The sequence below is a fragment of the Neopelma chrysocephalum genome, unplaced genomic scaffold (assembly GCF_003984885.1).
Source record: "Neopelma chrysocephalum unplaced genomic scaffold, ASM398488v2 Primary Assembly neopelma1_299, whole genome shotgun sequence".
NCBI classification, from domain to species: domain Eukaryota; kingdom Metazoa; phylum Chordata; class Aves; order Passeriformes; family Pipridae; genus Neopelma; species Neopelma chrysocephalum.
The window spans coordinates 122,839-143,928 of record NW_020897961.1 but is presented as its reverse complement, the minus strand read 5'-3'; the positions used below and the strand labels follow the sequence as shown (position 1 = coordinate 143,928).

General features: G+C 45.0%; 1 protein-coding gene across 3 annotated transcripts in view; it reads left to right on the top strand.

The window, feature by feature from the left end:
- Positions 1–21,090, top strand: part of CASTOR2 (cytosolic arginine sensor for mTORC1 subunit 2) — a 122,596-nt gene that overhangs the window by 54,529 nt on the left and 46,977 nt on the right. For all 3 annotated transcript variants that reach the window (XM_027704949.1, XM_027704948.1, XM_027704947.1), the window contains exon 2: positions 13,278–13,348. In XM_027704949.1, coding sequence (XP_027560750.1) covers positions 13,278–13,348 — 71 coding nt within the window. The remainder of the gene's footprint in view (positions 1–13,277; positions 13,349–21,090) is intronic.

Here is a 21,090-nt window from a genome sequence, read left to right as displayed (position 1 = left end):
TTTACCTGTATTGCATTTAGTGAAGCTAGTGTTGGGTTTAATGGAAGTCAGAAGAGTTGGAAAGAGAGACGGTGCAAACAACTAACTGGGTTATGTTCAGAGAATTACACGGACAGAAAGTTTTTTTTTGCCAAACCAAAACCAAAAAAACAAACACAGGTTCTTGTGGCTTCTTTTTAACTCAGAAAACCGTGCTGATAAATCCTGGGCTGGTTTTGGTTATATTTCTGTGAGCCTTGGACATTTGTTGTTTTGTTTTGTTTTGCTCTCAAATTCAAAATTGAATTTTTCAAGTTGAGTTTCTTTAATATAATATGAATCAACCAACAGTGGTGGCTAGAGGAAGAATTACTCATCCATGTTTTCAGTGTTCAGAACGAAAATTTGCTTTCTCTACACACTTTGCCTTTTGGGGAATGTAGTCTTTAGTGACCCAAAATCAACCACATGCAAGACCCGTTCCTACAGCTTGGTTTTGTTTATGTATCTGCAGATATATAACACCGTGAACCAGAAAGCCATGAATTCATGAAGAGGGAATGCACTAAACTTCTTGACTTAAATTCACATTCCTCCTGTATTGCAAGTTGAACTCCTTAAGTTGCAATACTCAAGCTGAGGGAGGTTCCTTCTAGGGAAAGCTGAACATCAGCCCTGTCTTATGTTTACTGTTGGGGGAAAAAGCAGATCCTGGGAGCACTTGTGAGCTGGCAGGGAAGCCTGCTGGATCCAGGGATAGCACTGATGTGTTGTACTTGCCTCTGTTGCGAACGTGCTTCAGTGCTGCTCTGGCAGTGCAAACAGCATCACCCCGTCAGTGTTTGCTTAGAGCTGTGTAAGGCCACCTGAATTGGTAGACATTTATGCACCATTTGGAGAAAGGGTCAGCACAGGATGAATGCTGACTTGGAAAGAGTTGGGTACCTGAGCTGATCCCACACCTTGTGATCACTGCGTGCTCGGTGCACACAGCGTTGCGCCGTACGAGGCTCCTCAGCCGGGAGGGCTCTCCAGCCGTGTCAACTCCACTGACTCTGGAAGACCTGTTTTTTTAATGCAGACAGCAAGCCTTTTAAAGCAAGTTTTTATGTCCAGGGATAGAGCTCAGTTTGCCTTGAGCTCTGTAGAACCAGAGCTGCAAAAAGGCTTTTGTCATAATAACCAATGCTGAGCCCAGACAAGTGCCCAGTGCTCATCATCCAGACGCCCCACGGTGCTGCATGTACACCTGGATGTTCCTGAGGTGAAGAGCAGGTGTCCCAACCCTCCAAAGTTACTGACTACAGTGGCAGCTGGACACCCAGTGGCCACCACCTTGTGCCACGCACAGAGAAATCCTAAGGTGCAAGGGTAGCTGTGACTTTCACTTAGCCTGCTGCCTGCCCCTATCAGAGCAACCTAGTTTTTGACTTCTGGTCAGTAGGCAAAATCAGCTAATAGTTTTTCTTGCAGAACTTGAAGTTGCCAAATTTGTGTTGTAGGAAAAATAGAAAATCATTTCCAGTGAGAAGGGGGCACCTTTTATTGACTTCCTGGCTGTTACCCTACAAACAAGCATGCTGATATTTTCAGCGGACAAAGATATATAGTCCACTCCATCCATGTTCACCCGTATGCTGATGAATTTGGGTTCAGAATTACTGTGTGATGACAGGAAGGAAAACTAGTAATCACAGGCAGTTATTAGGGAACTGTTCTCAAAGTTTGAGAGAATAACAGAAGATTAATGACTTGGTAATTCTCCTCTGTTTCCTTTCTCCAGCAGTTAGTGCTTTCAAGCACAAGTGCAGCTAGTTCCATCAGCAGTCTGACACCTGCACTTTTTGCCCATAATGAATCTAGACAGTTCAAATACTCTTTGGGAAAGTAATACCTAACTGAATGTATTTATTTTCTGTCATTTCTCCCTTCCTCCAGCCTTCTCTTTTCCCTACTGATGATTGAAATGAGTTTTCCAAGATGGGAACAGACCAGCGCTATGCTGTGCAACTCATGTTTAGCAGCAGAAGAGGAAGGTGGGATCTTGTCATGGCCCACCTAAATATCACTTATTGCTCCCCCAGCAGTGTCTGTAGTGCATGTGACACGTGCAGGCCACCAAGCCAACCCTGTGCTTCAGCGAGCATGTGAGCCACGTGTCCAGGGTAGTCACATGCTGAGAAACACAGTGCAGTCTCAAAGGCCCAAGAAGAGAGTGTGGGGTGGAAGCATGAGCAAATACCTGTCTTAAATGCTGGTTTATTCTAATATTTTTTTACCTTTAAGATTAGTGGAGGACCTTGTTCCCGTCTGCACCTCTGAGTCATGACTGCTGGATTCTTCCAGCCCCTTTGTCTTTTGCTGCACCAAGATAAACATTTCCAAAGCAGAAGGCATTAACCATTGAAGGTTCTTTATGGAATTAAATTTTGAGGGGCTCAGTTATGTCAAAATGGAATAGTGCCTTCCACAAAATGTTTGTTGCTGGCGCGAAATTTTATATTTCAATTAAAATGAAAAGGAAATGTTTCAATTTGAAACTACAAGAAAGGATGAATGAGAAGTAGAAGTGAAGTAATTCTCTTGTACTTTTTTTTTTCAGTTACTTCAGGAAAATTTGAATTATGTTGCTATAACTGATAGCTTTTTAGACCAAGAGCTGCCTGTCTCTGAGCACCATATAGGCTTTCAGATGCCTTGTATCTGCCAAATCCTTATGAGCACTAGTATTCAGTCCCACTAAATATCCAGTAAGAATGCTAAAACCTATGTGTGTGTGCAGTGCAGCGTGGGTGCAGGTCTGCTGCAGCCTCCCATCCTTGTGCTCTGGACTCTTTGAGCACCCTCTGAGGATCCTTCCCGGAGTCCCAGAGTGCAGCTGAGCCATTTGGAGGTAGTTGGGTGACTTTGCTCAGTGTGTGGATGGAAGGGCTCCTGCCAGGCTCCTGACACTTGCATCAGCTGGGGACCAGCCACGGCAGTGGAGTGCAGATCCAGGTTTTTGGTTCAACCCCTTTCACTAATATAGGTGATGAGTGGTGATGTTCCAAGTAAAAATTACGCAGCAGAGCTCACTAGAAATAATTTGTGACCCAAGAAGAAAAATCTGTGCTAAGAACAACTTTTAATTACATCAGGACAGTAAATTATTTTACAGATTCATGCCCAGGACAAGTCTTTGCTGTAGAATAGATCTTAACTTCAGTATATCCACACCTAGAGTCATTCATTTGTGTATTGTTCTCATGTGGTTCACAAAAAAAAGTCTCTGTATTTGGCTCCTTCAGTGGACAAATAACAGATGAGCACAGTAAGACTTGCATGGTTTTAAGCTGGATTTTGTATCTCCTGCAGCACCTCTCTGCTGAGCACTGTTGGGTGGACTTGCACCTCTTCATCTCCCTTGTAGTTTCCTTGAGAAAACTGAGCTTTCTACTCCATTCCAGCATGTAACATGCCTTAGTTTCTTCATGTAGAGAATTTTCTTACCACTACTTCAGTGTAGTTTTAGCTTGTCTCTTCACATTTGGCAAGAATTTATTTCTACACATAAATAGAGATAAAACAGATTTTCTTACAGAATCTTCCTAAGTATGATGGTGGAAGTCTGTTGAAGGGGAGAAAGTAAACCAGCCAAGTTGTGTGTTGCCTTCTAATTGGTTCCTGGGAAGTATTAAAAAAATGCTGTCATGACAAATGAGAGAAAGATATGTTTTATCATCTCAAGTAAATTTTAGAAAGCAGTGCTACAAACGCTGTGCTTTGACTACTGAAAGCACCATGACTTGGGCTTTGCTATTCATACAAAATAAACTCCAAGTATCTCTTTATAGAACCAAAAAAAATACCTCCTGTGGTTATAGTGAAGGATAACTCTTGAATATTGTAGCTTTTTTGAATCTGGGAAGTCTTGACTGACCAGGTCTGACTACAGAAAAAGAAAAAATTATAACTGAATTACTCATTGGTGTTGTTTCAAGCTACTGCTAGTCATTCATTTGCAGCAGTAATTTTATTTGCATGGGCTGTCATAGTGCAGGCCTTGTGAACTGTCCTGAGGAAGACCTGAACCACAGTTTGATACTGGTTTAATAAAGCCAATACAGTAGATGCCCAGCTGACACTTTTTGAATAATCCTTGCTTATTTTTGCCATGTGTCCTGGCTTTTTCAGTGAGCTGTATTTAAGATCAGTTATCTTCTCCAGCATAGCCAAATCTGCTTATTTCTTTGCTTATTTTGTGTATGACAGGTCATCCTTTCTGTGTTTTGTCTTGATTTCTGTTCCTCCAGGGTGCCAATCATTTTTCTATTATTCTGCTCCCTGTTGTCTCAAAGTCTAAATAAAGTCTCAGGTAACTTGCTTAGCTCCACAAAAGTAGCAAGGAGAGGGCTTGAATAAAGGTCTCCCTTTTAACTTTACACACTGTAATCTGTAGCTTAAACTGTCATTATTAGTAGTATGGATTAGACAAGACCATCATGGTTATTGTGATGGAAGTTTTGGCATAGCACAGGCTGTGACACTTCTGAATTGATGTCTGTTCATGAACACTTGCTTTCCCTAGCCTCAGCTCTGTTAGTTTTGTTCTGTGTTGGTTTTGAGGATTATTAACTTTCTGTAATGAACTAAAGTAATATCACAGTGTCTTTTTAGGCGATCTGTAGTTGTGTTTGCTAACGTCTCTGTCCCAGATCTGAGCACAGTTAATGACTGGAAGGAATGTTGCCGGTGTCCTTTGGCCATTTCTAAGTGCTGTGACATGTTTAATGTTTCCCTTGGTAGGGACAGTAGGATGGGAGAAGGGCATTCCTTCTGGTTGAAAATATATGGTGGCCAGAACAGTCCACTACTGTCTAGTGTTGGGGGCTTTTCTGTGTAAATCCTTTCTTTGTCTTATACCCTTTGTTATTAATATTGTTGCTGTTACTGTTCATTTTCTTATTCTGAGCTGTTTCCGGTAAATTGTTCTTTTCTCACCCCGTGATCTTTACCTTTTGTGCCTCCAGCTGGACGGGGAGAGGGAAGCAAGCGGCAGTGTGGTTTTAGTGGGAGCACTAAATTGGAGAGTACCATAAACCAGGACAGCCTTAATTGGTGCCCAGTGTGGACCACTAAGGGTTGAGGTAACAACACATCTCCCCAGAGGAGGCTGGAAACAAATTTGATCTACGCATTTGCTGTGTTAGGTACAGAGCCACTGGTCGCAGTGTTACTTGGTCTGTCCATGTGGGTGTGGTACCTAATCCTGTATCTATTCCCCTGTGTGCTCCTCGTGGGGCTCTTTTTCAGAGGGGGGGCAGAATCAGGATTGATTTGTTGCTGTACTCTGTGATATCAGTGTATGACATGATCACATCGAGGGCAATGAGGGTCATTTGGGATGTGTCTTCAGTGTTGCTCTCCCGCCCTGGCCTTTGATGGGAAGGATTCGATGGGAATTCCTTCAGGGAATTCTTTAATAATCATACCCAGCCTGTGGGAGGAATGAGGAGAATGATTCTCCCCAGCTTTTCACACTCTTTTCCTTCATTGGGCCTGTTACAAGAGCTTTTGAGAATTTTGACTTCCGTTTGGATGTTAAGGAAAGCATGTTTTTGTTGCTAAGCCTGCCAGTGCTGTCCACACGATGTTTAGAGAGTTCTAGGCAGGTTATTCAGAGATCTGCCCCCGAGGGTGGATAGTCATGAGTGGCGTGGAATGTGGGAGAAAATGAGCCAAATTTTTGGGAAATTCTCTGCTCCAGTGGTTTGGAAGTTCACCCCTAAACAACTACAAGATCCTGATAAAGTAACAGAATATTTGCAAGGAGAATGCTCTGGCAGCTCCAGAGAGAAGCAGCTTATTGCAGTGTGCTGGATCCTGGCTACTATTTATCAGACACTGCTTGACACTAGACAGCACCCTCACACCCTCAGGAGGAGGAAAGCAGACCTACAGGAACTGTGGCCACTCAAACTGCAGCTGAACCAGAGGAACAACCTGTGCCAGTAGCAGTTGCCCCTATACAGAAGAAGAAATCCAAGACAAAATCAGTTCACTTAGTAAGGGATGAAGAGGAAGCAGGGCCCTCAGAACAGGAGGAAGAGGCAGGGCCAGAGATAATCACCTGATCCCTGTCCCTGGGTGAGCTGCAAGATGCACAGGAGAGCCCTGGTGACCTGGCTGCTCCAGTGCTGGGATATCACAGCCCAGGATATGGAACTACATGGTAGCGAAGCCAAGCAACTGGGATCCCTGATCCCTGTCCCAGGATCCCATGGCACTGACAAGGGGATTGGGAAGAGGACAAAACTCTCAGCCTCTGGAAGCAACTCCTGTCAAGTGTGAGGGAAAGGTGTTCTCTCAAGGGTGACCTAATGGTGCGCCCAAGCAGGTGGAACACCATGGAGAAAGGTACACAGTACCTGAGAGAATGAGCTGTGCTGGAGGTAATCTATAGAGATTCCAATAATGAGCAGTCCCCTGTAGATCAGATGAGGTCCAGCCCACACAATCCCTGTGCCAGAAGTTTGTGTGGAGCGTGCCATCGTTGGACACCAACTCATTGGCATCGATGTCAATGAAAGGAGGAGGACAAACAGTGCTTCAGGTGACACCTGACTCTGGCAGTAGGAAGATCATCTTTTTTCCTCCCTACCGACCTGCGCCTCAGCTGTGGAAAGACCATCCAAGACTGTGAGCAGACTCAAAAGAGTTGAGCAAACTAGAGAGGAAGTGTCCTATGCCCCACCAGTATGGACTGGTATCTCTGCTGTTGGGAGCAAGCGCCCTGCTGCTCGAGAGGGAGGGTATACACCACGAGGTAACCTCTGGTTTTACCTGCATGACCATGGAGAGGACATGAGGAAGTCCGATGGAAAACCCACCTCTGCCCCAGCAGCACGGGTGCATGAGCTGAAAGGTAGGACAACCACTGCACGAAGTTCTTCAGTGATAAATGCTGCTCGAGTTTCCAGAGGACAAGTCCTCAGACAGAATAGAACGGATGATGTTACGTTCAATCCTCTTGAAGGGACCTCCAGGTCATATTTATAAGAATTGAGCAACGAGCACCATGACCAGGACTAAAGGGGCCCTGCCTCCAGCCAGGTGGAGGAAAGGGACAGTTGGAGCTATTGGACTGTGTGGATCCCATGGCCTGGCACACCAGACCCACAAGAGCACAAGGCTTTAGCTGACACCGTACAATGTACCCTGATGCCATCAAGATATGTAGGGACAGAATCCACCTCTATTTCTGGGCTGACAGGGGGATCCCAGGAGCTGATTGTACTGGAAGCTGAAGTGAGCCTGACTGGGAACGAATGGCAAAAACACCTCCTTGTGACTGGCTCAGAGGCCCGGTCTATCCTTGGCATAGATTACCTCAGGAGAGGGTATCTCAAGGACCCAAAACAGTGTTGTTGGGGTTTTGGGATAGCTGCTGTGGAGACAGAGGAAATTAGGCAGCTGGGTACCTTGCCTGGTCTCTCAGAGGACCCCTCTGTTGTGGGACTGCTGAGGGTCAAAAGAACAGTTACTGATTGCCACCACAGCAATGCAATGTCAGCAATATCATCACCCCCACCCACGAGATGATTCATGAATTGGAGAGCCAGGGATTGGTCAGCAAGACTCGCTCCCCCTTTAATAGCCCTGTATGGCCAGTGCATAAGTCCAGTGGAGAGTGGAGACTGACAGTGGACTATCGTGGCCTGAAAGAAGTCACAGCACCACTGATGCCGCTGTGCTGGACATGCTGGAACTTCAGTCCGAGCTGGAGTCCAAGGCAGCCAAGTGGTGCCACTGCTGACATTGCTGATGGGTTCTTCTCCATTCCTTTGGCAGCAGAGTGCAGGCCACAGTTTGCTTTTACTTGGAGGGCTGTTCAGTACACCTGGAACCGACTGCCCCAAAGCTGGAAACACAGCCCCACCATTTGCCATGGACTGGAAAAGGATGAGGCTCCAGAACACCTGCAGTACATCGATGACATTATTGTGTGGGAGAACACAGCAGAGGCAGATTTTGAGAAAGGGAGAAGATAATCCAGATCCTCCTGAAGGCTGGTTTTGCCATAAAACAAAGTAAGGTCAAAGGACCTGCCCTGGAAATTCAGAGTTTAGGAATAAAGTGGCAACATGGACATTGTCAGATCCCAATGGATGCAGTTAACAAAACAGCAGCTGTGTCCCCACCAACCAGCAAGAAGGAAACACAGACTTTCCTGGATGCTTTGGGTTTCTGGAGGATGCATATTCCAGATTACAGTCAGATTGTCAGCGCTCTCTATCATTTGACACAGAAGAAGAACAATTTTAAGTGGGGTGCTGAACAACAACACACTTTTGAACAAATTAAACAGGAGGTTGCCCATGCAGTAGTCCATGGGCCAGTCAGGACAGGACAGGATGTAAAAATTGTGCTCTACACTACAGCTGGGGAGAATGGTCCTTCCTGGAGTCTCTGGCAAAAAGTACCTGGGGAGACTCGAGGACAAGCCCCAGGGTTCTGGAGTCAGGGATACAAAGGGTCCAAGGCCTGTTACACCCCAACTGAAAAAGAAATCCTGGCAGCTTCTGAAGGGGTTGGAACCACTTCAGAAGTGACTGGCACCAAAGCACAGCTCCTTCTGGCACCCTGACTGCCAGTGCTGGGCTGGATGTGCAAAGGGAAAGCCCCTTCCACACATCATGCCACGTGATCCACGTAGAGTAGGTGGATCGCTCTGATCACACAGCGAGCTCAGCTAAGAAACCCCAATTGCCCAGAAATCTTGGAGATCATCACAAACTGGTCCAAAGGTGAAAATTTCAGATTATTACCAGAGGAGGATCAGGTGACATGTGCTGTGAAGGCCCCACCATATAATCAGCTTCCAGAAAATGAAAGGTGACACACACTGTTCACTGTTGGTTCCTGCCGTGTTGTAGGGACACACTGAAAATGGAAAGCTGCTGTATGGAGTCCTATGGTGGTGAGTCACAGAAGCTCCTGAGGGACAAGGGGGATCAAGTCAGGTTGCAGAGCTGAAGGCCGTCCAGCTGGCTTTAGATACCACTGAACAAGAGAAATGGCCAGTGTTCTACCTCTGCACTGACTTGTGGGTGGTGGCAAATGCTCTGTGGGGGTGGCTGGACCAATGGAAAAAGGCCAATTGGCAGCACAGACAGAAACCCATCTGGGCTGCTGAACTGTGGCAAGACGTTGCTGCTCAGGTAGAGAAATTGGCTGTACAAGTACCTCATGTCAGGACAGTTGGAAAAGACCCTTGAGATCCAATCCAGCCATTCCCCCAGCAATGCCAAGGCCACACTAAACCATGTCCCTAAGTGCCACATCTGCATGTCTTTTAAATACCTCCAGGGCCAGCGACTCCACCACCTCCCTGGGCAGCCTGTTCCAATGCCTGACAACCCTTTTGGTGAAAAAGTTTTCCCTAATACCCAATGTAAATCTCCCCTGGTGCTATTTGAGGCTGTTTCCTCTTGTCCTATGGCATGTTACTTGGGATCACCTTAACAGCACAAGTGTCCTTTATTGCTTTCCTAAATACATTTCCAAAGATGATGTACTAGAATCCACCCCTTGTCATTATTTATAAACTGCAAAGATCACCAAGAATTTGATGATTAGCATGAGACTTTTTCTCTACTGAGAATATATATTGTCATAATAACATAACAAAGAGTACAGCCTGGAATAAACCCCAATAAATTACATTTTTCGTATTCACACAGATGAACTTGCTGCTGCTTCTTCTTAATTCCCATTCAGTTCAACTGCTTCTTTGCAAACTTCTGTGTTACCTCCAGACATTTGACTGCCTTGAATGACATTTGGGCATGGTTTCCTGTGTGTGAGGAGACCAGCCACCCACCTGCTTCTGGAACAGATGTTTTCCACAGTACAGACAGCTTTGCAACGCTTTACCCTCCTGAGACAAGAATTAACTAAGTAGTTTCCATATAAATATGAAGGTAAGACTTGTGGTCTTCCTTAAAGACCATTGTCTGTGCTGAACTTTCAAATGATGCACAGCAGTATTCCCACAAACTTGTGCTCTGCATGTGACCCGGAACCAACGAACGTCACCTTCATCCCAGGATTGTCCCTCTTGTGATCTCACCAAGTCTCGAAGACCAAATGGCTGGAGGAGACACTTCTGGGGTGGACCTGCAAGCACGACCAACCACTCTGCTTTCCTGCTCTCTTCTCCCACAGAGGCTGGAGTACTGTTTGCAAACTGACACGATGCTGCTGCTGCATCCTACAGGCGATTTCCTGCTCTGTGCAAGCATGGGCATTGCTGCCATACACAGTGTAGGCTTTGCAGTTTCAAAGATCTAATCTAATTATAGATTGGTCTACATTTGTGGCATTGCCAGAAAAAGGCATATGTTGTTAGGGAGTCAAAGTCAGCAACAGTGCTGAAGTGGAAATGTACTGAAACTTTAAGGAGGCAGAAATCCAAAATAATCCACCTGAGGTTTGACTATTAGGAAACTAGCAATATCTCTTCCTACATATATGCTTTCCACACGTACTTAGAGAAATACTGTTTGCCTGATGTCTTAAAATGATTAAAGGGCAGTTCTTTTCCTTTCTTGACTTTGGTGTGATAACAGAAGATGTTGTTGGCATTCAGCTTATCAAGGACTGGTTTAAGAGGAAAGAGAAATTATTGAAATAACTTGAATGGAAGAGGCATGTGTTATATAAGGAGAGAGATATGACATTGAGTTCCTTCTGTTTTGTCACACAAGATTTGCAATTCCAGTTTTTCATGTTTAGATTTCCCTTGGGAAAAAAAACCCCACATCATTGGCTTGAACAAAGTGAATATAAACCCCAAGAACCACTGGTCTTCTCTGTGCTGGTGAAAGACTTTGCTTTTAAATTCAGATGGCTCTGTGGTACTGACCTTTTACAGAACTGCACTGAGTTGGGGATTGGGCTTTAAGATGGTACTTGAAGATAATGGGGTTTTGACATGCGTTCTGAGCCAGCAATTATGGGATTTCATCTGTACATATCCCTCAGATATGTGCTCAGAAACTAGCGTCTGTCACAATCATACTTTTTCTGCTGGGGTCAGCGGTGCACACAGACATTTATTACTGTTCTGGTTCAATATTCTTTCATAAATGCCACTGCAGGTCAGGCAAGATTAGGTTTTTTTATTATTAATGTTTTCTCCCTTATTAAGACCACGAGCTTCTCCCCAGTCAGCGTGCATGTGGATCAGTTGGGTAGCAGTAGCAAAGACTTTAATTTCATCGACTTTCCCAGGGAATTCGTCCACTAAATAACAAATACTTCTACCTCCTAGGGCTCACCTGGAACAGCATCCCAGAAATCCATTTTATCCAGCTTGGATCACCCCTTGCACAGGTAGCAGCCTTGTGCAGTTGAGAAGTGAGAGTAAAAATTTGGGCTGCTGCTATTTTCTGCTTCTCTTGGCACTGTTCCTAGAGAGACTTGAGTTGGTAAATGTGGCCGTCACAGCAGCTATTACCGATGACACAAAATAATTAAGTTGTGGTTTCTCTTGTGGAGGGGCCACGTCTGTATTTTATAGTGATATGTGTGTGCTAGGAGGAAGAGTGTCATGCTTGATTGTTGTGATGGATGCTTCCAGGGAAACAGGATGAGTCTCTAAAGGCAGATTGTCTGATACTTTCCATGTACATGAAATCGTGCTGGTTACATGGCAGATAACTAATTGAACTGTGTGTTGCTTCTTCCTGGTTTTCTGATGAGATGATGGGGAGGGCAGCATCCATCTCATTTTTCTCCCTGTTGCTTTTGGAGGGGATAGCTGCTGTGTTTATTCTTTTCAGCCAGTCAGAAGAATGCTGCAGCCAGGTGTTATTCTGATTCTTTAATCAAGTAAATGCTTTGATCTTTTGATGTCTTGAACCACCAGCATGGGGTTCCAGGCTTTCAGAAGTCCTGAACGCTTTAAAACACAGATGCTCAGCAGTGCTGAGAAGCCCTGGTAGTCCTTGGCTGATGAATGCTGCTGAACTGTGCTTCGTGCAGAAATTATACTGTGAACATTCTGTGAAATTTGGGGGTCTTGAGAACAATATTTCTTTTTCAAGTATTTAAAATATTTTCTGTAGGTTGCCTCAGATAAATTGAACAGTATTATAATGTAACTGTGAAATCCTGCTCTTTGGTTCTTAGAGACACAGGCTCTTCATGTTGCAGCCAATTTAGCTTTCTAGAGGGAAAAATTTCTCCTGTGGCTTGGGCAGCAAAAACAGTTCTTGTGCTCTGGCATGCTCCTGGAGGGCCTGGGAGCCCTGTGTGGGTTGCTGCCCAGCACGGTGCTGATGCTCTGCTGAAGGTGAACATGAGCTTGAAAAATGCTGTGCTAACCTTCCTGCCATTACTGGGGACCAACTGGATAGAAGCTGATTTTTTTTCAGTAGATGTTGCTGTACATATGTTGGTGTGTCAGGGAAAAAAATCCTTTTCAACTATATGTGGTGTTCAACCTTAAGGCTGAACCTTTTTCTGTTTGTGTCTGCAGTGGAAGAATCACATGCCATATTTGGTTTTTATCTCCTATTAGAGGTGACATGGTGCTCAGTGCTGAACAAGCTGGGAATGCTGTGCTGCACATGACCTGTAGTGTCAGAAGATGAGCATGGAGCAGAACAGAAGCAATAGGGGATCAAGGTGGGGGAAGCTCAGCCTTGTGTCCATGGACTTGATTGCTGCTACCACGGCTCTTCACCTGGAGCACCCCAGGGAAGGGGCGAGGACCAGCATAGGAAGTTGGGGTGCTGTCTGCTTGTGGAAACAGCCTCTGAAGCAACAAGAAGAGATACTGGGGCTTGGTTGAGAGATTGGATGTCAAATCTTGATAAGGCAAGAAATTTCAGTGGACAGATAGGAAAAACAGTTGCATGCATGAACCATGGAAAGGCTTTTGGAGGGTGCTGGAGTGATCAGTCAGTGAGCAAAGCTTTTTGCTCTGTGTCAGTGCAACACAGCAGGTCCTGGCTGTGATGGGAAGCCTTAAGGGATATGGTAATTAGAGAAAAGTAACTAACAACTAAGTCATAAAAAACAGTAAGAGTTTTACCAGCTCCATTGTGCATAGGCAGGCAGCAGGGAATGTGGGTCACATAGTGTGAGTTAGCCAGGAATAAAATCCAGGTCTGTTAATGCCTCAGGCCTCTCCATAAACACCAGACCTTGACTCTTTCCTCCACCACAGCTTGGATGGGAAAGGACCTCCATTTTAGGTGAAAGACCAGTCCAGCATCTAATCATGTTTTCCTACTGTTTGCCTTTGCCAGGTGCAAGTTCTTCAGCCTCACGGAAACCCCCGAGGACTACACCATCATTGTGGATGAAGAGGGCTTCCTAGGTAAGTGTCAGCATGTGCCACTTGGGTATCCAGCCTGGGACAGGAGGAGGAAAACACGTCACCTCGCTGAGATTATAAATCAAAGTGTTTGTAAAACAGGTCTGTTTGTCAGTGCTGGTAGTGCAGCTCTGAAAGGTGCTTTGATCACTTAAGCAGAGTGTCTCAGCTGCTGTGCTGTACAAGGTGATTCACACCCGGAACATAAATATTTTTGAATGCTGAGAGAGGAGCACACACAGGTCTTAAAGAGCAGTTTAAGTGTGTTTGAAACAGCAAAACCATCTGCATATCATTGTGTTTAGATTTGACTCGATGATCTCAGAGGTCTTTTCCAACCTAGGTGATTCTGTGATTTTGATTCTGTGTTAAAATGAGCTGGCCTGTGTCCTCAAGCCTCCACAAGCACACATCTTGCATCTCTAGCTTTTTCTACCAACCTCTCTTTCAAAGGAGCACTTGAGTAGTTTGTATCATCCCCACAGCCAGCACAATGCTGTGGAGTTGTGAATCAGCTCCTTTGGCTCATCACCAAAAGCTGGGATTTATCCCCCTTTCTTACACCCAGCTCTCCCTGTACTGGATGTGCCATCGTTCCTTGCTTGTGCTGGCTGAGAGGGTCAAAGGTGGAGTCGTCACAGAAGGTGACTGGCATGTGCCAGAGAGCTGCCGATTCTTAGTGCTGGGCAAATGCTGATGGAGAGATTGTTTTGGCTTTGTAGATGGAAATAGTTTGTAATAACTTCTATTGTGTGTGGAGGTTTTGTTTGTAGCAGTGTTATTGAGGTGGTGGAATGAGAACGTGTCGGGCAGCTATTATTACTATTTTTCAGTCACTCCTTTCTGTGGTTGGAATTAAAGTTTATACAGTTTAGATGTTGGAGAAAATTCATCAAAATATGAAAAAAGAGGATTTTATTCCTGAATAGGAATTAACTGTTGAGAACCTTCTTGTGACACTGTAATATTCAGTGGGTTCGTAATATCCAAAACACAAGAAAACTTGAAACTGTATCATCTTTATTTAGTGCAAAGTCAAAGTTTATGATCAGTAGCCTTGCTGAGTAAGTCCCATTTCTGTTTCAGGAATACTCATAAACATGTAATAGTACAATAGTACTACATTTTAGAACAGTACAAAAGTAGCTAAAGATTTTAATAAATTAATCCCTGGGTTGAGAATAGGTAAATAGATCTTTACAGCTATATCTGTTTATACTTTGGCAGTTTTGGTGTTTGATTGAAAGTCTATGTCACATAGTTTTGCTCTCAGAAGAGGAGGTGACATACGATTCTGCTGCCAGAGTGTCCCTTGTTGCATTTGTTTGAGGGGCATATGCACAAGAATTTTATGACTGTTGGTAGTATCAGGCTTTTTGTTATCAGTGGCAGCTGGGGAAAATCAATTCAAATTTGGTTTTGCCATAATAGTAGGATACAGAGCCTCCCACTAAGATCTCAATTTAAAGAGAAGGCTCGCCAAAGTAGGAAAAAGTTTTTGGGTTTTTTTCCCAAGAGGCACAGCACGTGGCAGAGCAAGAAACCCAGAGATTCCCATTGTCAGGAGGGAGTCTGTGTCACTGAACCACGCTGTCCCTGCAGATGGGATATGCTGGGGGCACACTCACCTCCAGCATCTGTGTCTGATACCCATGGCACTCGTTCCTCTGCCCTGTTGGCACAACACAGATTTCTCAGTTCAATCACTGGTGGCAAGTTTAGATTGCAACCACCCCTGTACAGTCTCCAGCAGCCACACTGCCATTTTTCTGTCTGGAAATTATTCCAGCTTGAAACAAAGGTGAGCTCAGGCAGTGGCCTTGCCCCTCCATGGTGGGGGATGTTGCACTGTGCACCACTGTCCGTGCTTGGAGCAAATCCCAGGTCTGGCATGACCAGTGTCCTCAAGGACCTGCATTTCCCACTGGTGCCCAAGTTATGTCTGTGAACCAGGAAGTGCTGCTGCACTTCAAAGCAGCAATCCCCTCTGCTTGGACCTTCTGTTACCTCGACTCTCACTGGCACCTGAACTTACTGCTGATAGTCGTAGTGCCCATGTACCTTCTGTTGGGCCGTGGTTTTGGCAGCATATAATATCCCTGTTTTTTCAAATACACCGTGTGTATTTGGTGTGTTAAAGCAGGGCTTTGCAGGAGAAAAGGTCATCTTCCAGACAATGCAGGGGAAGGAGGGAACATGCTAAGCATAGCATGGAAGGCAGGTGCAAAACTCAGCCTGGGTAGTAGCATCACAGAGCTGGCAGCTTCATCCCCTTTTCTGTGCTTTTTCCTAGGAAGTGATGATGTGCTGGCAAGAGCTGTGTGCACTGCTAACTCTCCTGCCACAACCCCCATATCTTTTGGGTTTGTGTACAGCCTGTGTTCTTTCTGAATTGTCACCACCACATCCAAAGCTTCGTCTCAGGGTTAGCCCTGTCTGCAGTTGTTCTGTCCTTGTTCCTCAGTTCAGTATGGTTTAAGTTTTTCATGGTCTGGAGCAATCCAGGATCTAACATACAGGATGCCCTGTAACAGTGAAAGGGCTCTGCTTCGCTCCCTGGTTCCCCTCAGAGTCCAGCTATAAACGTCTCGGGAGGAGGAAGCTCACTTTGCCATTGTATAGCCTGTAATCAGCCCATGGGCTTCAACAGAATCAAAATCTCCAAGAGTTCCAGCATCCCACCTTCTTGCAAAACAGCACCAATCATGTCTGCCTTGAGTGCATCAGCTGCTGCTTGTCCTGAGTAGCAAAGTGCCAAGTTCAAGAATTACAGGGTAAATCTTCAGCTTTGATGAGCAGTTCAGATAGCAAGTCCAGCAGTAAGTGACTTTCTTTTTCTTTCCAGATAACTGTTTTTCTTGCAGTGCTTAACAAACTTGATGTAAGTCTCTGAAGGACAGATTTTCCTGTGTGGAAAATTAGGACCTTTCTTTCTCAGGGACCTGTATGAATTTTTGTCACAGCAGCAGTGAGAAGGTTGTCCTGTTAGCTGACATCTCCCATGGTAGCCATGTTAGCCCTTCTGCACATCACAAACATCCCTGATGGGAAAACACTAGGCTGAAGAAATACTGGCACTCAGCAATCCTTGACATTAATGCTTCAAACACACTGACATGCAGTAATCATTCTTAACTGTTTTGTCAACAGATAATCTCTAGGCTTGTTTCCCTGAGAGCAGTGAGTCGGGCTGGTAAAGAAGTCATTATTTCTTCTCCCCAGAAGACGTCTGCAGTGCAAAGCTGTAACCTGCTTAAGCATTCATTGTGCTGAAAGGGAACAGCTACAGCCTAATTCTGTGCTTTAATTCCCTGGTGGTGAGGTGGGGATTTATATCTGCACAGAACCTTGTTTGTTCCAGTGGCCGTTTCTTGGGCTTTGGCCTGTTAATGAGAAAGAATTTTATTCAGCAAATAACACAGGGGGATGGTGCAGAGAAAGCTCTTTCCTGGCTGATACTGGAATGAATTAGCAGAAAGAGTTTGGCCATGGGCCTCCTGCATGAAGACAAGTGTCTCAGCTGCTGGGGTGCTTGGACAGCCATGTACAATCCTGGCATTTATTCTCTGCTGTGGAGCCAGCACATGGCAGAAAAATGGAGTGGCTGCTGCTCCCTGAAATATAGGAATATTTGTTTGGCTGGTTTGCTTTTTTTCCCAAGGTTTGGCTGAAAGCAGGAGCTGTCTGTGCGTGGTGCAGATATGCCATAGCCCCTGTGCTCTCTACATAGTCTCTCCCTTTTTCAAAGGGCAGCAAGGACATTCTCCCTGTCTTTGAGCAGCTGCATGAGCAGAACTTCTAGCCTGTGGTCTTGCTGTTCCCAATAGTCTCTGCTCACCAAAGGTTTTAACTGTCACACACTGAAAGGAAAACACATGCCAGCACACCTGGAGATACCCATGCTCTTGGAAAACATGTTTGTGTGCACTGGGAAGCATTGCAGTCCTGTGCTGGAGATGCCATCTGAATAAAATAATAAGGTTTGGGGGTAGCAATGTTCCTCCAGTGGCACTTCCAACATCTGTTGTGTCGCAGCTCTCTGTATCCAGAGAGCCTTTTATTGTAGGTAAAATGGCAGTTTAAAGGGGGTCGGGCTCGGTTTGATTGTCCTTTTCCTGTTCCTGGTTTCTCCAGCTGATTTGTCTGCAGTCCTTTTTTCTCTTGGAAGTCCACTACTATGTTTAGTGAGAGCTCTGCTTGGGTAGCTTTCCGATGAAATGCCATCCATCCAGCCTCCGATTTCACAGCACTTCCCTAACTGCACAGTACAGTGAGAAATGCAGAACTTACACTCTCCTCAACCACCATTATTCTCTACAAGCCTAATGAAGAGCCCATCCAGTGCCATCTATGGTCCATTTGTGTGGAGGTGAGAGATGGCCACAGTTTACCCTTGGGTATTGATTTGTTTCAGTATCTCTTGAATTCATTGAAATGAAGCTGAACTGTTTGATAGTGACCTGCCCAGAGTCATCCCCACTGGGGCCTGGCTACGTGCTGTGCCAAAATAGGCTCCTCTGTACTATCATCCCTGTGGCAAGATAGTGTCTTTGGACCTAGAGGGCAACAAATTCTACTTTTTGACTTTGTACCCTATTTATAGTGGAAAGACAAGTCTCCCTTTTTGAGACCACTTAGAGGGCAGTGAATGGAGTTTGAAGGCTTCTCTCTCCATTATGGGGACAACCCATGCCTGTGGCTGCCCCAGCCTGGTCTCCTCTGTGACCTTGGCAGCTGTTGATTTGCTCCACGAACATCTGCATAAATGGGGTCTGGAACAGTCTGTCACCCAGGGGAAGCTGTCCTGAAGATGGAAGATTGTAAAGCAGCATGTTGCTAATATTTTCAAGGTGAGGTCATTGTCTTCCCAGCCTTGGCACTTGCTTGATGTCCCTTGCACGCAATCTTTCACGCCAGCAGTGAAGTTCAAAGGTATCAGAGAAGGGGAAAAGAAATAAAATGCTGGGGTAAAGGAGGGAGTGAATCGCTGTGACTTTCAAGTTGGTAAACATGCATATTCTAGTTTCAGGGAAATTTGTGCTAAGGGAAACACATCACCTTGGTGTACTCTGATCTTTGTCCTAGAATTGGCAAGCCCATTTCATGTAGGTCACTGCAGTCAGCAGACCTTAGGTCCTGACTGGTCTCTTCTGGACTGGAACCAGTGAGGAAAGGCCATTTCATTTCAGTACTGAAGCAGCACTGGAAACGTCCTTCTCAGGTGCAGATCCCGCTGGTGAACATGTAGCAAGACTTGCTACCTCCCCACACTGAGATTCATCTGCAAGATGGACGTGACAGTCCTTCCTTAAACCTTCTTTGGCTGCCTGATATGGCTGGGATCTTCTCTGAGGCCAGAAATCCATTCATTTACATGTTTTCCAGAAGGAGGAGGCTCCTAGTCTCAGTTCATGCTTCACAGTAAATTGCCCAGTACATTAACAATAATGGAACTATTTGAAAAATCTCAGCTAGTTAGAGTGGCAGAGAAATTTTCATTTTAATAAAAAAAGGATAAAAAGAAAAAAGCCATCTTGTTGGCAATGCTTTGTTTTGATAACCATCTTCCTCAGACAACCTGTTCCCTGTCTGACCTTGGATTCAGGACCATCATATGCTTTAGTACCACACTGAGTTCCTGTTTCAATAACATCAAAATGGCAAATTGCTTTCAGTGTCCTCTCTCTCATCCTGTATATAAAACGGGCAAGAAATCAGCTTATAAATAAGTCCAAGCACATAACCCATCTAGCTGGGAGCAATTTTTAACTTTATTTAAAGATACAGAGGGAAACAAGCTAATAGTTGCATGTTGTTTTCTGAATATTGCTTCTATAACTATCTCTGCTTTAATTTTTTATTGCCCAGTGACTAGGCCGTTGTATCTCAGGCACAGTGGCATAATTTGCTTGCTGACATTTATAGTGCTAGTTTCCTCCCCCGGACAGCCAGGAGAGCCTGTGGTTGCTAGGCAGAACATGTTTTTCCCTACTAAACACGTGTACAATTGCTCTCTTTTGAACCTCTGCATTGGCTAGACTATGCTGTGTCTGGGATTTTTGGGTTTTTTAAGTAGTGTGGTATTAATGACCTAAATTCAAATTAAAACATGAGAATTTGACTACTGCCTAATTATGAATATGTGCTTGGTTGGGGAGATTTTCCCTGCAATGCATGTCTGTTTTTACAGATCAATAAACATTTTTGGGGTCTGTGGTTACATGGGATTTCTGCCCTCTCCCAAGAGGCAGTAGGATTTGGTAGTTAAAGCTTTTGGGGGAAGGGAGGGAAGAATGAGAAACACGTAATATTCCAAGGTCTGGTTTGTGTCACCTGGGGAAAGGAGCGTTTCAGCTTCTTCTCAGAGCTTGTATGTGAGTGGGTTTGCAAATCTTGACATAGTATTCCTTATGTTTGTAACCTGCCACATAAAGTCTTTTGGTTCAGTGTCTCTGCTTGCTCCTATTTAAAGAAGTACTGCATAAATAATACATATTTTTCACTGTTTCCTCCAGCAGATGGGTGTGTATTGATACCTATTTTTGTTTCACAGCCGGTGGGTGAGAAAGCCCAGACTTCTCTTCCTGAACCACTCGAGTGGCCATGATTTCCTCCTTTAAATTTATTACGTCTTGGCTGCTTCATAGCACTTTCCAAAGTCCGAGATAGATGAGCAGGGCTCGTTCTTATCAACCCCTCTCATAAATGCAGGACCCACAAAGCTTTTCTGGCTGAAATGATGGAACAATTCACTGAAATTTTAGATTGCTCTCTAAGAGCAAGATGCAGCTCAACAGAGAAGTAGCAGCCCTGCTTATTTCATTAGAGAGCATTTGACCCTCTGCTTGCTGTTCCACTGGTGCATTTTTGGTTTTTTTTCTGAAGGGTGGGCTTAGGCAGAGAGGGTAGCTTGTCTTGTTTGTTCTGGAGCTGGCTGTATTCCACCATGGCTAAGTGCACCCCATGGCAAGGCTGAATACACTCTGTAAGACCTTTTAAGGCATTTACATATTGTAAGTGCTGGTAAGACTGTAATTTGTTGTCTTTCCCTGCTTTTGACATGAATCTTATATGGAGCTTCCCGTGAGAGATGGGGAAGTGCAGTTGCCCACCCACGACAGGTTGAGACATGAAGCACAGGGAAAACTGTGATACAAGAAATCAGTGATACAAGCAGGAAATGGAACCCCTTTCCCACGGCTGAAAGCATTCAACCACCAGTTCCCAAGCTTTGCTAATTGTGAACCTACTTTAAGTTTAAGCCATACTTTTCTCGAGTCCATGACCTGGATGAGGAAGTGGATTTTCTCCACCTTGGCATCTCATAAGTGCTGTGACCTCAGTCTAGAAATGGAGTCTCCAATAACCTTGGAAAAAAACCAGTCTGACATCATCTGCCAACAGAGAAAACGTCTTTCATGGTAATCCATGGCAAAATGCCAGTGCATGGCACTCCCCAGGGTTGGTCTCTGAGCAGATTTACCAGATGTTCTTATCAGAGCAGGAGATGCCTCAGGTTTCCCAAGGATCAGCAGTCATTCATCGAGGTGAGAACATTTCTGTTCCTGGCAGGCTTGGAGGATTCTCTTAATCAAGTGAGATTGGAAAGCCAAACTTAGATCTGTCTGTACTCAGACAGAGGCTGTCAGGCAGAGGTGGCACATTTTGTGCCCAAAAACTTGACCAGCTTTTTCTCCTGGTGCCACCGACCAGGTTTTCCCAGCTTTCTGCCTGCCTCGGTACAA